Source organism: Carassius auratus, chromosome 18, assembly GCF_003368295.1.
Source record: "Carassius auratus strain Wakin chromosome 18, ASM336829v1, whole genome shotgun sequence".
Taxonomy (NCBI): Eukaryota; Metazoa; Chordata; class Actinopteri; order Cypriniformes; family Cyprinidae; genus Carassius; species Carassius auratus.
Window position 1 is genome coordinate 21,679,060 of NC_039260.1, and position 15,368 is coordinate 21,694,427.

Sequence of the window (15,368 nt, forward strand, 5' to 3'; positions counted from 1 at the left end):
TTCTTTGCTGGACATTTGGAGGGCGTTTTGCAAATCTTCCCACATTGTGATGCAGAGGTGTGGGGGCTTGTTTTAGGGGGTGTGGACAATTCTATACTTTTAAAGAATATCCCTTTGGATTTGAGACTTTGGTCTTTGCAACTTTACATATCATCTTTATGCACCAAGAGCTTGTAACACTCCAAAGAGAAAGAAAAAATTTAAAAAGCATTATAAGACCTCTTTAAATTTCACTTCTTTTTGCTAAATTTCACTCAGTAAATGATATTTTATTAACAAGGTTCAGGAGGAGCACGATCAGATAATCAATCAGTCTGGCCCAGCTGGAGCTTGTCAGCTAATCACCTTAACAAGCACAATTTGGGTATACATATATAATTGGGGGGGGGGGGATCTCTGGGTTCTCTGGGTTCTATCTTGAGCTAAGAGCCCTTCCTGTGGACAACATGCCAAAATGCTACTAATTGCTCTACCATATTATATGTTAGTGTGAACTCGTGAATGTGTTAGTTGTTTAGTGGTAGCTATGAGAGAAACTGCAGTTTGTGTACTGTCTCTGTTTTTGCCTGTTTTCAAGTTTGTTGCCTCAGCATGTTAAAAGAACTGTTGTTTCCTGTGCAGAATTTTATACCAATGAAGAAAAGGCTGCTCACTTTTGTCTGATTTGCTGTTCAGACTCCTGGACAGCTTTAAAAGGATTAACCTCAAAAAAAAAAAAAAAAAATCTGTTTAATTTATTATTTATGTTTTATTCATTTATTAGGTTATGACCTTTGTGTCATACCAAACTTGACCTTTTTTTCTGTGTATTGCGAAAGGGGAAGTTTCACAGAATATCAGGACTGTTGCAACATGTAATCTAATCTCAATCTAACAATGACCTCAATTTCTTTCACTTCTTCGTAAAATGTTCTGTTGCTGTAAAAGTGAACTGTATTGGTTGTAATGGGCAGAAGTTGAACTACAGTTTCCGGTGAGACACTGTGACTCCACCTCAACTGAAACAACAGGTCACTCTTGGTGTATCTGGGCTGCTCATGAAAAACTTCTTGAGGTAAACCATTACATTTGTTTTGAATCAGAAATTATTTAATTGTAAATTGTTGCAACTGTCAGGACAGACAACAAATTATGCTTATATCATGTACATTTAAACTTGTTTCTAAAAACACAGCTCAATTCTGATGACTCTCAGAATGTTTGCTGCAGATCTTCTTGTATTCAGCTCTATTCTATCAGGTTGGTAAATTTATTTCTTGTTTACATATCAAAGTTTGACAAACAGAAAGTTAATTTTATATATTAATTTTAAACACACAAACATACAGTAAATTCATATGAGTGTGTGTGTGTGTGTGTGTGTGTGTGTGTGTGTGTGTGTGTGTGTGAATGTGTTATATATTTTTTTAGTTATTATTAAGTCTAATTATAGCACATTTGTATTCCAGCTGCTTGGTGTCAGTCAGTTCTGAAAGTATCGTACCCCAAAACCCTGAACAGCACCAGTGGCTCTTGTCTTCTGATTCCCTGCCTATTCAACATTTCAAAGGAGAGAGAAAACATTCTTGAGAGTTCGACAGTTACATGGAGACGAGGATCTCTGTGGAATCTCTATGATAAAGTTAATTTCACCAACGCTCACCGTCAGAAGGAACCCGTGGTGAAGGTGCTGGGTGACCTACGAAAGAAGAACTGCACTTCTGTCATGAGAAACCTCAACAGCCAGCATTCAGATCGCTACTTCTTCAGGATTCAATCTACCACCTTCAACACGACTGAAACAACAGCTGTGAATATAAATGTGTCAGGTAAGACAGAGCAAATGTTTGGATAATAAACCAAGACATTATCAGCACCAATTGTTGTTCATGGCCTCAAAACTTTGAAAAATGTCAAGAGGTATGACAAGGCACAATTGATAAGCTAGATATACAAGTAGGTCTACAAAAATTCGATCAAGGTTTTTTTTTTTTTTTTTTTTTTTTTTTTACAGTCTCTAGGGCCCATTGCTCAATATTAACTTACTTTTTAAAACATTTCTCACAGTTCTCCTAAACAACTTTTAGCTAAGCAGTTAATTACACATTCAGAATGCACTAAAACTACCAAAACACCCATTCTTCAGTCAAATCATTATTCTTTAAGACTAGCAAAGCCGTCAGCCAGCAAGCACACTGTATCACTCATTACACAACACTAAGAAGAAGCATCAACAATCTTCTGTAAAATTTCTCAACAAAATAAGAATAGCAGCTCTTTATCCTCCAGAATTCACTTCAGTCTATGTTACATGGTCCATCTTTACATTAGAGTACAAATGTATTCCCATATTGTACCGATATCTATTTACAGAAATGCAATATAATATACATAACTGTTTTCTGAGGTATATAAAGACCTTACTTAATGAGCCATTATGTTTTTATTATCTTAGATTGAGCAATTTATATCTACAAACACCGCGGGTCCCCTTACATTGAAGTCACCACTATGTTTTTACAGTAGTCTTAAACGGGCAAATGGCTTTACAGACCGCGTTTCATCATTTTGTTGTTCTTGCGAATAAAACACTGACACAATGATGAACAAGTACATTAACATTAGCAATAACATAGATTTATTGAATAAAGTAAATATAATTCCTTAATTTACATTTGTAAAGAAATCTCAATGCTCTCTGCTTTCTTTACCAATGACATATTTAATTGTGTCAGCCACTTTAACTTCTCTAAAGGGAGGGGTGAGTGAGAAAATCTACACACTGCAGCTTTAACTCTACATTTGTGCAGAATATGTAAAGTGCAGATGCTTACAGTCTGAGGTGTGAGAATATAGCAGCCTGAGTTGTGTGTTAATGTAACACGTGTGAAACAACTTGTATGTTTGTAAGGTGTTTATTTGTATTTATTTATTTTCATGTGAAGTGTAATGTCCACGGGCGTGAGTAAGAAGCCCTGATGGGTCATGGGGATTGTTGATAAGGACAGTTGCGGATGGAAAGAAACGTGAGGTCCTGTGCTGTGAGGTCCTGGTCCTGATGGACCGCAGTCTTCTGGCAGATGGGAGTGCTTCAAAAGATTGTGTCCAGGGTGAGAAGTGTCAGCCCCAATCTTAACCACCAGCTTCAGGGTCCTGGAAGTGTACAGGTCCTGAAGAGATGGGAGGTTAAATCTGATTACTTTCTCAGCAAAACCGGTAACACGTTGTAGTCGTCATTTCTCCTTAGCAGTGACCGCAGCATACCAGATGATGATGGAGGTGTTGAGAATGGACTCAATGAAGAAAGTGTAGAAGTAAACTGTCATTGTCTTTAACAGGTTAAACTTCAGCTGCCTCAGGAAGTACATCCTCTGCTGTGTTTTTTTTTTAATTCGAGAGCTGATGTTGAACTCTCACTTGAGGTCCTGGGTGATGATTGTGTCCTGGAAGTGGACAGAGTCCTCAGTTTCCCCATCAGAGATGAGCCCACTGAGTGTAGTGTCATCCACAAACTTCAGTAGTTTTACAGACTCGTGACTGGAGGTACAGCTGTTGGTGTACAGGGAGAAGAGGAGAAGGAGAAAGAACACAGCCTTGACAGGAGCCAGTACTAATGGTTCAGAGGTCAGAAACATGTTTTCCTATTCTCACATGCTGCTTCCTGTCAGACAGGAAGTCTGTGATCCACCTACAAGTGCAATCAGGCACATTCATCTGGCAGAGCTTGTCCTGTAGCAGAGCTGGTATGATTGTATTGAACGCAGAGCTGAAGTCCACAAACAGGATCCTGGCATAGGTTCCTCAGGAGCCCAGGTGCTGGAGGATAAAGTGGAGGGCCATGTTAACTGCGTCATCTACAGACCTGTTGGCTCTGTAGACAAACTGCAGGGGGTCCAGGAGAAGGTCTGTGATGGATTTGATGCGGGACAACACAAGGCGATCCAAGCACTTCATTAGATGTCAGGGTGACAGATCTGTAGTCATGAAGACCTGTCATCCTGATTTTTTAGGTGGAGGTCTTGAAGCAGTCTGGCACACGGCATATCTCCAATGAGGTGTTAAATATTCAAGCTGAAGGCTGTTGTTACAGGGGTATCAGGACTGCCCCATTATCTTTCAAAGCAGCAGTAAAACTAATTCAGGTTGTTGACCAGTTGTTGGTCATTAAAGAGTGGGCGGCTTTAGGTTTACAGTTTGTGATCCTTGCGGCTTACACAGAAGAGTGTACACTGCCTGCGTTCAGCTCATATTCTCCAAAATGTTGCTGATGAAAAGAGACACAGAGAAGACGAATTGTTGAATAAAGTCATTATTTTTGATTTCTTCACGTAGGATTCTGGCCACTTCATAATGTTACGGTTGAACCACTGATGGCAAATGAACTATTCTGATTAAGCTTTTCATAATTTTTTGGACCTTGACAGTTTTATTTACTTGGCAGTCTAGAATTTTGGGGTGGAGCATCCTTTTAAGTTCCCTTTAGAAGCATGCGTTCTGCAAGTGAACATCGCTTGATTGTGCCATCCCAAAGAAGCAAAGTCTGTTGCTTGTTTTCTTAAAAAAAAGAAAATTCACTAGCTTTCTAATCTTTTTGTATTCTGTTTTATTTTCATTTATTATTACCAAAGCAAAAAAAAGACCTATAACCCTAGCTTGCTCTATTGTTTTTCTATTCTGTTTTCTTTTTATTTATTATATATATATATATATATATATATATATATATATATATATATATATATTTATACTATTTAAAAGCCCTTGCTACATGTACTGCATTTAAGCTAACTGAGTCTTGTTATAGCTCTTGTTTATCATTGCTCTTTTGTTGATTTTGATTGCTTCCATTGTCCTCATTTGTAAGTTGCTTTGGATTAAAGCATCTGCTAAAAGACTAAATGTAAATATAAATGTAAATTAAGAGATTGTGTTAACATGCAAACTGGCCTGTATCCATGAGGGATCCCACATGTAAGAGAGGCAGACGAAGATGAAGATTCCCCCAGGGGAACCGAAAGCTCCTATTGGTTACATAGGTACTACTGTACATACTACAAATCAACCGTTCAAGTTGTACAATAAGGACTTCATGGTCTACAGTGTCAAAGGCTACACTAAACAATCAGTCAGAAATTGACTTATTTCTTTATCTCACGGCTTCTCTTTTTCACACACGCATACATGCGTCATGCACACCGGCACACACACACACACTTATAAAGTCAGTTTCATAATTGTCTAATTTGTATCTGAAAAATAAGACTGATTACAATATTGGTTCACAGTGGCTATGTTTATGCAGCTGGCCTTAGTTTAGTAAACTTTTACAAAAGTTAACAGTCATAGGCTATTATTACATTTTAGTGTCTTGGTTTTGATTCAGTTAATATTTTCTAGTTCAAATGTATTCTAATACGTCACCAATTATTTATTATTATTATTATTTAGTATACTTTGTTTTTATACAGCCAGTTTCACTTATTGAAGACCCTGTCTTTGAACAACACAAAAATGCTAAATTATATTTAAGAATGATTTTAATTATATTTTAATAATTGTCACAAGCATTAACTGTTATGGGGTCAGTTGCAGCATTTGATTTTGTCTATTCAAGAGTTAATTGTTCATTTATTATGTTACAATATGTTAACAAGTTACAGTAGTTTGGGTGAGTAGCTGGAAGATGTAGATCAGGATATTCAAATTTTGGCTTTCCAATGCAAACTGCCTCTGAGAAACTGAAATGCAATGTGTTGCAATCATCACTACTGTCCACTATATTTTTAACTACTGCTGAATCTGTATCTAAAAAGTATAGAAGCTTGTTCTCACCATGGGATAAAAAACATATAATATTGTAATAATACAAAAAAAAAAAAACTTTCTTAAAATTTCTAGTCATTTTGACCAGTACAACTTAAACAATAATTAAAACCTTTCATTTAGGTTTTAATGCAAACATGCAATAAAGTTACTATTAAACATCTGTCACAACTGCTCTTACAGTTTAGAGAATATCAATATTAGGGGTTGAACGACTACTGATTTTTTAAAGTGGACTTTTATGTGATTAAAGTCGAGTCGAAGTCAGCTAGTTGCTGATGACGTCATTGATGAACAAATAAGTCTAGAGCTGTGAAAAACCCCTCATGCACAGCTATGGCATATGCCACAACGCTGCATATGTTACGGCAAACCAGGACAGGATGCTGAAATAACAGTAAACACGTTTTAATTGAGGCACAAGCAGTTGATGGAACTTGGCATGTCTGTTACAGTATCGGTACTCAGGTGACGGGTGGAGTTTGAAGGTGACGGGATTGATCTGCTCGGTGATGGTGAACGGGCCAATGAACCTGGGACTTAGCTTGTGGCATGGTAGGCGCAGGCGGATGTCACGGGTTGACAGCCAGATCTTTTGTCCAGGTTGGTATGCAGGAGCGTCAGAGCGGCGAAGGTCGGCTGTCATCCTGCCCCTAAGTAGGGCCCGTTGCAGTTGGTGGTGGGCCACGTCCCAGACCCTCTCGCCCTCTCGGAATCAGTAGTCAATTGATGGGACGTCCGAGGGCTCTCCTGACCAAGGGAAGAGCGGTGGTTGGTAGCCAAGCACGCACTGGATTGGAGTGTGTCCGGTGGTAGGCTGTCGTAGGGAGTTCTGTGCGTGAAAGCCTCTTTGAGAGAGTTGAAGGCCTCCGTGGCAGCAGGGGTCCAGGACAGAGACTTGGGCTTATTACAGAGGAGACTGGTGAGTGGGTTGGTGATGGAGCTGTAGTTCTGGATGAAACACCGGTAGAAATTAGCAAAGCCGAGGAATCGTTGGAGTTCTTTGATGGTGGTAGGAGTGGGCCAGTTCCTGACAGTGCCCACCTTCCCCTTGTCCATCCGGATGCCCCTGCTGTCATTGTTTACCCAAGGAACTGCACTGGGCTGATGGAAGGAGCATTTCTTGGCCTTGAGGTATAGGTGGAAGGCCCTCAGGCATTGCAGAACCACCGCAACGTTGCAATGATGTTCCGCTAAGCTCCGCGAGTAAATGAGGATGTCATCAATGTAGACGAGGACGAACTTGTGGAATGAGTCCCGGAGCAGCTCATGAATGAAATCCTGGAATACGGAGGGGGCATTGACTAGTCCATACGGCATCACCAGGTATTCATAGTATCCAGTAGGGGTGAAAAAAGCTATCTTCCACTCGTCCCCCTCACGTATCCTGATGAGGTTGTAAGTGCTGCGGAGGTCCAACTCGGCAAATGCAGTGGCACCACGTAGATGTTCCAGGGCAGCTGGGACGAGAGGAAGAGTATAGCAGAATTTTACAGTGATGTTGTTGAGGGCATGGTAATCAATGCAGGGCCGCAAGCCTCCATCCTTCTTGTCCACGAAGAAAAGGCTTGAGGCAGCAGGGGAGGTAGATGGACGGATGTAGCCTTGCACCAGAGCCTCCTTGATGTAGTCCTCCATGGCCATCTCTTCTGGGATGGAAAGGGTGTAGATCCTTCCTTTAGGCACTGACACACCCGGATGCAGATCGATGGCATAATCCCATGGCCGGTGTGGAGCCAGCTTGGAGGCCCGTTTGGGGCAGAATACATCACTGAAGGGGGCGTAACAGGTTGAAATGGTAATGGATTGCTTTTCTACAGGGCTCTCGATGGATGTGGTACAGACGGGTAGGTTATGGGGAGAATTTGGCTGGAACAGGGAATCCAGTAATACAGTCCTGGAAACAGGATTCGCCCAACTCCAGGACTTTGCCCGTCTTCCGCGAGCTGACTGGGTTATGCTGCTCCAACCACGGGCGCCCTAGGATGACGTCAGTAGTGGATTCCTTCAGAACCAGCAGATGGATCTCCTCCTTATGAAGTAGCCTGGTTTGGAGGGTTATTGGACCAACACTGTGACGAATACATCTTCGACTCAGTGGTTTACCTGTTATTTTATGGACCTGGTAGGCTGACGGCATTGCCGTGGTAATGACTTTGAGCTGACAGCACAGGTCGCCGGAGATGAAGTTGCCGGTTGACCCAGAATCGAGGAGGGCGGAAACTGGAAGAGATTTGTCAGCGGCAGTAAGTATCAATATAGTGGTGAGTGGTTTAATTTGATACTTCGAAGGGAGAATGGCACTCACCATGCGACAAGGAGGACGGACGGGGCATACAGAGTTGATATGCCCTAGAGATGCACAGTAAAGGCAGAGATTCTGGGCCAGCTGTTTTTGCTGTTCAGCAGCAGTGAGTCGGTATGAGTCGATGATCATTGACTCGCTAGCTGGTTCTGGGGAGACATCAGAAAGGCCACTTTCGATTGTTCAGCGGGGTACAAGTGCGGTTGCATCTCCAGGACCAGTGAGCATTGGAGCAGGAATCCGCTGCAATCCTCCGCCGAACCAGAGAAGGACGCCGGCTTGGCCATGGGAATGTCATGCACAGCTGGTGAGGAAGTGGTGGTGTTGTCAGCGGAAGTGCTCGCAGGTGATGGGGATGCCGGAGGAGTGGTGAAGGTGCGATGCAAAGCGTCAACCAGGTCCTGGAAGGGGTCTGTGAGGCTCATGCTTGTGCCGATCGGTCTTGGTCTGGTCTTCTGTTACGGCAAACCAGGACAAGATGCTGAAATAACAGTAAATACTTTTTTATTGAGGCACAGGCAAAGGATCTTTTGTTTAAACATTGAACAAAAGGTTAGGGCTATTTACTCTATCTCTAACCTTGAGGGACCTGGTGCTGGCTCTACACCTGGTTCTGGATTTAGAGGTGGCATCATGCACTGATCTATGATTGCTGCACTTGCTGTTTTGGTTGTTCTGCTTTTCACTTGTGCTGCTCTCTAGTTCCGCCGCTTGGCTCTCCTTTCTCTGTCATTTAGTTCACTAACTGACTGCTTTTTCCCGTGTCACTGTCCTTTCTCCATTTTGCCCTCTATTTTCCTAAATATGCTTCTCTTCTCTCAGGATCAGCATCTCTATGTTGTCTGTATCTGCGCTGTTTCTCAGCTGCAGAAAGAGGCATCCTAACAAAATCAAATAAAAATACATAAAACAGCAACCTTGTTAATTTATTGACTTCTCATAATAAAAATAATAATGACTTTTGGTTTATAAAGCACATTTATAAAACCCAATGCACCTGTGTTCAAATGCTCAGTCATCCAGGTCATAGTTATCCAAGAAGGGTTGGCTCAGGGGTGACAACCCCACAGAGGTTAAATACCTGGCACTCCACATCAGTCATTTAGAACTGAAGAAACCCCTTGGATGAGAGGAAATATCTTCAAATATGGAGGTACCAAGTCCAGTTGCCCTTGATTCAACCCTTCTTGGGTATACAACATGGGTAAGACACACAAAAACATACTTGCATCAACCCTGTTACCATTCCAGGCGGTAACAGGATTGACAAGGGTTGACGAAAAAGGTTATTGGCGGCCATTACTAACCATGAGCAATAGGTAATGACACCATATTACGTGCCTTAATGAGAGGCTTAAATGTTGTTATATATGTATATTTTTAAATATGTACAAATAACTTTTTATCGTATGCTTTTCTGGTAACAGGGCTGACACAATGAGCGTGTCCCTGTCTTACAGACATAACATAAACTCAAAGAAAATTCATTAAAAGAAGAGAACACTTACTTGTCTTCTACCATCAACTTCATGAAAGGCATATGATGTCACTTCCTGGACCTGATGCAACTTTTGGAACAGTCCATTATCTTTAAAGAGGTGTTTTCATAAAAAGTAACAGGGTTGATGAGACCCTAGTGACCCGACTAAATTATTATTATTTTTTTCTTGACACATTAAGAATAAAATACATTCATGACTACTGAACTGACACTTAAGGCTTTATACAAGTATATGGTTTTTTTTGTTCTTTTTATGTATATGTTTTTTTTTTAGAACAGTTTGCTTTTTTGACCTCGATAGCAAGTAAAAGTAGAAAAATCATACTGAGGGACAGGCCATTTTCAACATTTCTGCAAGATGCTTTGCACAAAAATGTGATTAAAATCCTTTAAAAACAAAAGAAACAGAAATGTATTTATTCTTATATTATGAGACGTATTATGGAAAGTTAATTATTAGGATTTACAGAGCTTTTCTTATGAGGGACACAAAATGGCATGTTTTCGTATAATGACCCATATAAGCTTGAACTTTTCACTTTTTAAGCCATTTTATTCTAGCTATTTTAACAGATTTAGCTTTGATTAGGACCAGCAACTAGTCAACGTCAAGCTTGGAAATAATATTTCTATGAATTAATACCATTACATTCTCCTCTCAAATAGATTCCTTGGCTGAGCCGGATGTAACTGTGCCGGTGCTCAGGGAGGGTGAGGAGGTGAATCTGACCTGCACTGCTCCAGCTCCCTGCCCCAGTCAGCCTCCAAATGTAAACTGGGCTCCTGCATTAGGTGGTGATGTAACACAGAGGACACAGATGAACGCTGATGGGACTCGGAATGTTTCTGCCATCTTGAAATTCATCCCGTCGTTCCACCATCATGAGCTGAAAGTGAACTGTGTTTCCATTCATCCTCTACACAGAGATGACAGACCCCTGCTCAGCCACAAGACCGTCATCCTCAGTGTGGAGTGTGAGATTTTAACCCAACAAAGTTTGTAGCTTTTTTTTGTTTTGTTTGAAATTACACACTCTCTTTCATTTTTTGCCCACAGATCCACCAAAGAAAACATGGATCTCTGTCTCAGGCTCGGTCTGGCTTGGTAATAATGTGACCCTCACCTGTCAAAGTAATGCCAACCCTCCTGCGATCCACAGGTGGTTCCTGAAGAGAGCAGGTGTAGAAGAAGAACTGAACGTCTCACATGTGTTTTCCTTCACTGTGGCACAAAATAACACTGGGGAATACATTTGTGAGGCACATAATCGATACGGTGCAATGAACTCCACAAACCAGCAGATCACTGTCCCAGGTGTGTCTGAGCTTGAGACTGAAGAGTTTCATCAGTTACACTTCACTTTGGCCCATGTCTCAAATTAGAACACTTTTTCAACAAGTTTAGATTTCTTAACAGTTTGTTTCTTGTTCACACCAAATTTGAATCTTTTAGGTTTTTGTTGTTGTTGATTACATTCATTATGACCCATTCCTCAATATTTAAGTTACATTTTATAAACTTTTTAACAGTAACAGTAACAACTTTTAATGCTGTGTCTTTGTTTTTGCAGGCATAACCTTCACTGCTTTCCTCTCACTTTTGGCCTTTTTATTGTTGCTTATATTTGCACTTCTTATTATTATGTTTTACAGAAGGTAGGATCTTGCTACATTTTTTAATTTAAATATTTTATACATTATTTGAGATAAAGTTTTCTTGTCTTGGTTTATGCAGGTATAAAGAACCAATCAAAAGTGTAAGTATGTTTTTCTGCCATATTATTTTCATGAAATGTGTGTGTGTGTGTGTGTGTGTGTACAGTTGCATGTCAATAAATAAGAATGTTGTGGAAAAGTTCATTTATTTCAGTAATTCAACTCAAATTGTGAAATTTATGTATTAAATAAATTCAATGTACACATATTGAAGTAGTTTAAGTCTTTTGTTCTTTTAATTGTCATGATTCTGGCTCACATTAAAAAAAAAAAAAGTCAACAAATTAGAATGTGGTGACACGCCAATCAACTGAAAACACCAGCAAAGGTTTCCTGAGGCTTCAAAATGGTCTCAGTTTGGTTCATTAGGCTATACAATCATGGGGAAGACTCCTGATCTGACCAGAAGACAATCATTGACACCCTTCACAAGGAGGGTAAGCCACAAACATTCATTGCCAAAGAAACTGGCTGTTCACAGAGTGCTGTATCCAAGCATGTTAACAGAAAGTTGAGTGGAAGGGAACCTGTGAAAGAAAAAGATGCACAACGAACAGAAAGAACTGCAGCCTTGTGAGGATTGTCAAGGAAAATGTATTCAAGAATTTGAGTGAACTTAACAAGGAATAGACTGAGAATGTAGTCAAGGCATACAGATGTGTAAAGGAATTTGGCTACAGTTGTGGTATTCCTCTTGTTAAGCCACTCCTGAACCACAGACAATGTCAGAGGTGTCTTACCTGGGCTAAGGAGAAGAAGAACTGGACTGTTGCCCAGTGGTCCAAAATCCTCTTTTCAGATGAGAGCAAGATTTGTATTTCATTTGGAAACCAAGGGTCAGGTGGAAGGGTGGAGAAGCTCATAGCCCAAGTAGCTTGAAGTCCAGTGTTATGTTTCCACAGTCTGTGATGATTTGGGGTGCCATGTCATCTGCTGGTGTTGGTCCATTGTGTTTTTTGAAAACCAAAGTCACTGCACCCGTTTACCAAGAAATGTTGAAGGACTTCATGCTTCCTTCAGCTGACCAGGTTTTTGAAGATGCTGATTTCATTTTCCACCAGGATTTGGCACCTGCCCACATTGCCACAAAGCACCAAAAGTTGGTTGAATGACCATGGTGTTGGTGTGCTTGACTGGCCAGAAAACTCACCAGACCTGAACCCCAGAGAGAATCTTTGGGCTATTGTCAAGAGGAGGATGAGAAACAAGAGACCAAACAATGCAGATGAGCTGAAGGTCACTGTCAGAGAAACCTGGGCTTCCACACCACCTCAGCAGTGCCACAAACTGATCATCTCCATGCCACGCCGAATTGAGGCAGTAATTTAAGCAAAAGGAGCCCCTACCCAGTATCGAGTACATGTATAGTACATTAACATACTTTCCAGAAGGCCAACAATTTACTAAAAATGTTTTTTATTGTCTTTGTTGAGAGTGAATTGGTGGGTTTTTGTTAAATGTGAACCAGAATCATCACAATTAAATGAACCAGAGATTTAAACTACTTCAGTCTGTGTGCATTGAATTTAATACATCAGTTTCACAGTTTGAGTTGTATTACTGAAATGAACTTTTCCATGACATTCTAATTTATTGAGATGCACCTGTATATATTATTCAGATTATTTGATAAAAAAAAGGGTTTCATTTCTGTTTGTATTGTGCCTGTTGTGAGATAAGTAAGAGAAGAGTAAGTTCACAGCTCATTAATCAATGCATTTCAGGTAACAAGCCAAGATCAGGACATTTATGCCAATGTGTCTGCAATTGCAGTGAAAAGCCAGCAGCTTCAGTCAAAGCCTGAGAATACCTGCATCATTAACCCTGTATACACATTCAAACAGGATCTCCCCGATGAAAGCATCTACGCAAACTATTGAAGTGAAAATTAGCATGTTTTAAACACCCGTTTGTGCATTACCAATGAACAATTAGTCTTGATCATTTTAATCAGTTTTAACATATGTACACTTCCCAAAAAGTATGATGTTCAGAACCATATTCTTGCCACTTCCTCTCTCTTTACAAAGAATGGAAATTCTCCAATACTACCTGTACAACAACAACTACATTTTTCTCTATTTTTTTATTTTTATGTGAGACAATTCCCTTCAGATAATTAAAAAATGGGTACTTTTTGCATTCATAATGCATTAATACTGTAAGTACTATAGTACAGTGTAAGATTGGAAATGATCAAAAACTTCTGCTTTCCTGTCTCAAACCAATCTTCTGTAACAAAAGAATCATTTAGAATTTCTAAATGCACAGAAGTGTTGATTGTTGATTTGATCTAGGACGGTAAGCCAACATGTGACATCGGGGGGTCTGTTAATTGTCACACCGGTTAAAGCTTTGCTATGCTGATCAGTCAGTTTCATGTCCACTTTTGGGTTTTAGTCACATGGAACGGATAAAAGAAGATTGTAACAGTTTATTTTCTTGTCTGGCGATCTCTCTTCGCTGGGGCTCTGCTCTCTCCCTTTCTCTTCCTCTCTCTCTGGTTTCACATATATGCTGTGTACATTAACTTAAAATGTTTTATCATCCTTAATCTATTTTGTAATCAATTCAATTTAAAGTGATGAATTTGAACTCTTCAGCACAGTGATAGTATCAAGTACATGCAGGTGTGCTTGTGCTATCTTAGCTATCTATGAAATATGTATAATGTAATGTAATGTACAACACACACCCAAAGCAGTGGGCAGACATGCTGCGGCACCTGGGGAGCAGTGCCTTGCTCAAGGGTACCTCAGTCATGTTATTGCCAGCCTGTGGCTCGAACCCACAACCTTAGGAGTCAAACTCTCTAACCAATAGGCCACTACTTCCCAAGTATATTTATACACACACTGTACCATCTCTTATCCCATTTATATCTACATGTTATGAAGTTTCTTGCTGGATATAAAATTAAATACAATATGATATATAAGTAAATATATTGCTACATATTTTTATATTAACATTATTTTATTCTGTATATTTTCAATATATACCGTTAAATTATTTAATATATTGATTAGGAAATACATTTTCTGTGTAAGGGCTACGATTGGCATTTTGTCTCTTCAAAAAGGTTTTTTAAGTCTTCAAAAAAAAAAAATTCTCCCAAGAGGCATCACGAGAGGACAAAAGGAAGGCTAGCGTCATCGTGCAGTACCAGCCTCTGCCACCAGGTGCCATCAATAAGCATGAAATCAAATGATTGCTCTGCTTTCTCTTTTGATTTGAGTAACATTTAAAAGCAGGTTTTGCACATCGTAATCAAGACAAAATTTATGTTACATATTTTTCACCGTAGAAGACAACATTATGGATAGAAGAAGCAGCGGTTTGAAGTTATAAATTATGTGGTCAAAATGGGCCTAAAATGCAAAGCAATAAACCTGATTAGGGAAAATCAAGATCTATTTCCAAAAGCATAAACATAACTTGAAAGTTTGTAATTACTTTATACTCAGTCCATGAAAATGTAAAATACAGTTTTAATTAATAATTGTTCTTTTTATTGTGTATTTATTTTATTTTCATTAAATATATTGCTATTTTTAATGCTTTTTTGGTAAAGTCTGTTTACTAATTGCAATATTTACTATTTATTTTTCAAAGTGTGATTTTTGGTCAATTTTGAATATTAATAAACTGGGGTACATCTGATCCTCAAACATCATTGTAATTATTCATTATGATATTAATATATGGAAACCACAACAATTAAAAAAATAAAACATAGAGAAATATATTGTCCCTGTTTTTTAATTGGTAAATGATCACAATCATTTACCAATTAAAAAATGTCCCTGGTTTTGTTTTCAGAAATTTAGTCTACAGGCATCACCAGCGTGTGACATTTTAAATGCTTCAAAACCCCTGATAAACATTTTTATTAAATAAAATAGAATAAAAGAACTTAAGAAAACCAGCCTAAGCTGGATGGCTGGTCTTAGCTGGTCAGGCTGGGAGACCAGGCACTTCCAGCTTAAACCAAACTTTCGGCTTTAGCCTCTATCTCACTTACAAATTTTTTGCATGCAACGT

General features: G+C 39.4%; 1 protein-coding gene across 1 annotated transcript; it reads left to right on the forward strand.

Moving 5' to 3' along the window:
* Positions 1 to 855: 855 nt before the first annotated feature.
* LOC113118673 (myelin-associated glycoprotein-like) lies at positions 856 to 14,267 on the forward strand. The gene is made up of 8 exons (XM_026288029.1): positions 856 to 1,054; positions 1,175 to 1,239; positions 1,449 to 1,808; positions 10,275 to 10,583; positions 10,666 to 10,923; positions 11,180 to 11,264; positions 11,344 to 11,365; positions 13,049 to 14,267. Exons 1-8 carry the CDS (start codon positions 1,038 to 1,040, stop codon positions 13,202 to 13,204), a joined length of 1,272 nt encoding a protein of 423 aa, XP_026143814.1. The 5' UTR covers positions 856 to 1,037; the 3' UTR covers positions 13,205 to 14,267.
* Positions 14,268 to 15,368: the final 1,101 nt, after the last annotated feature.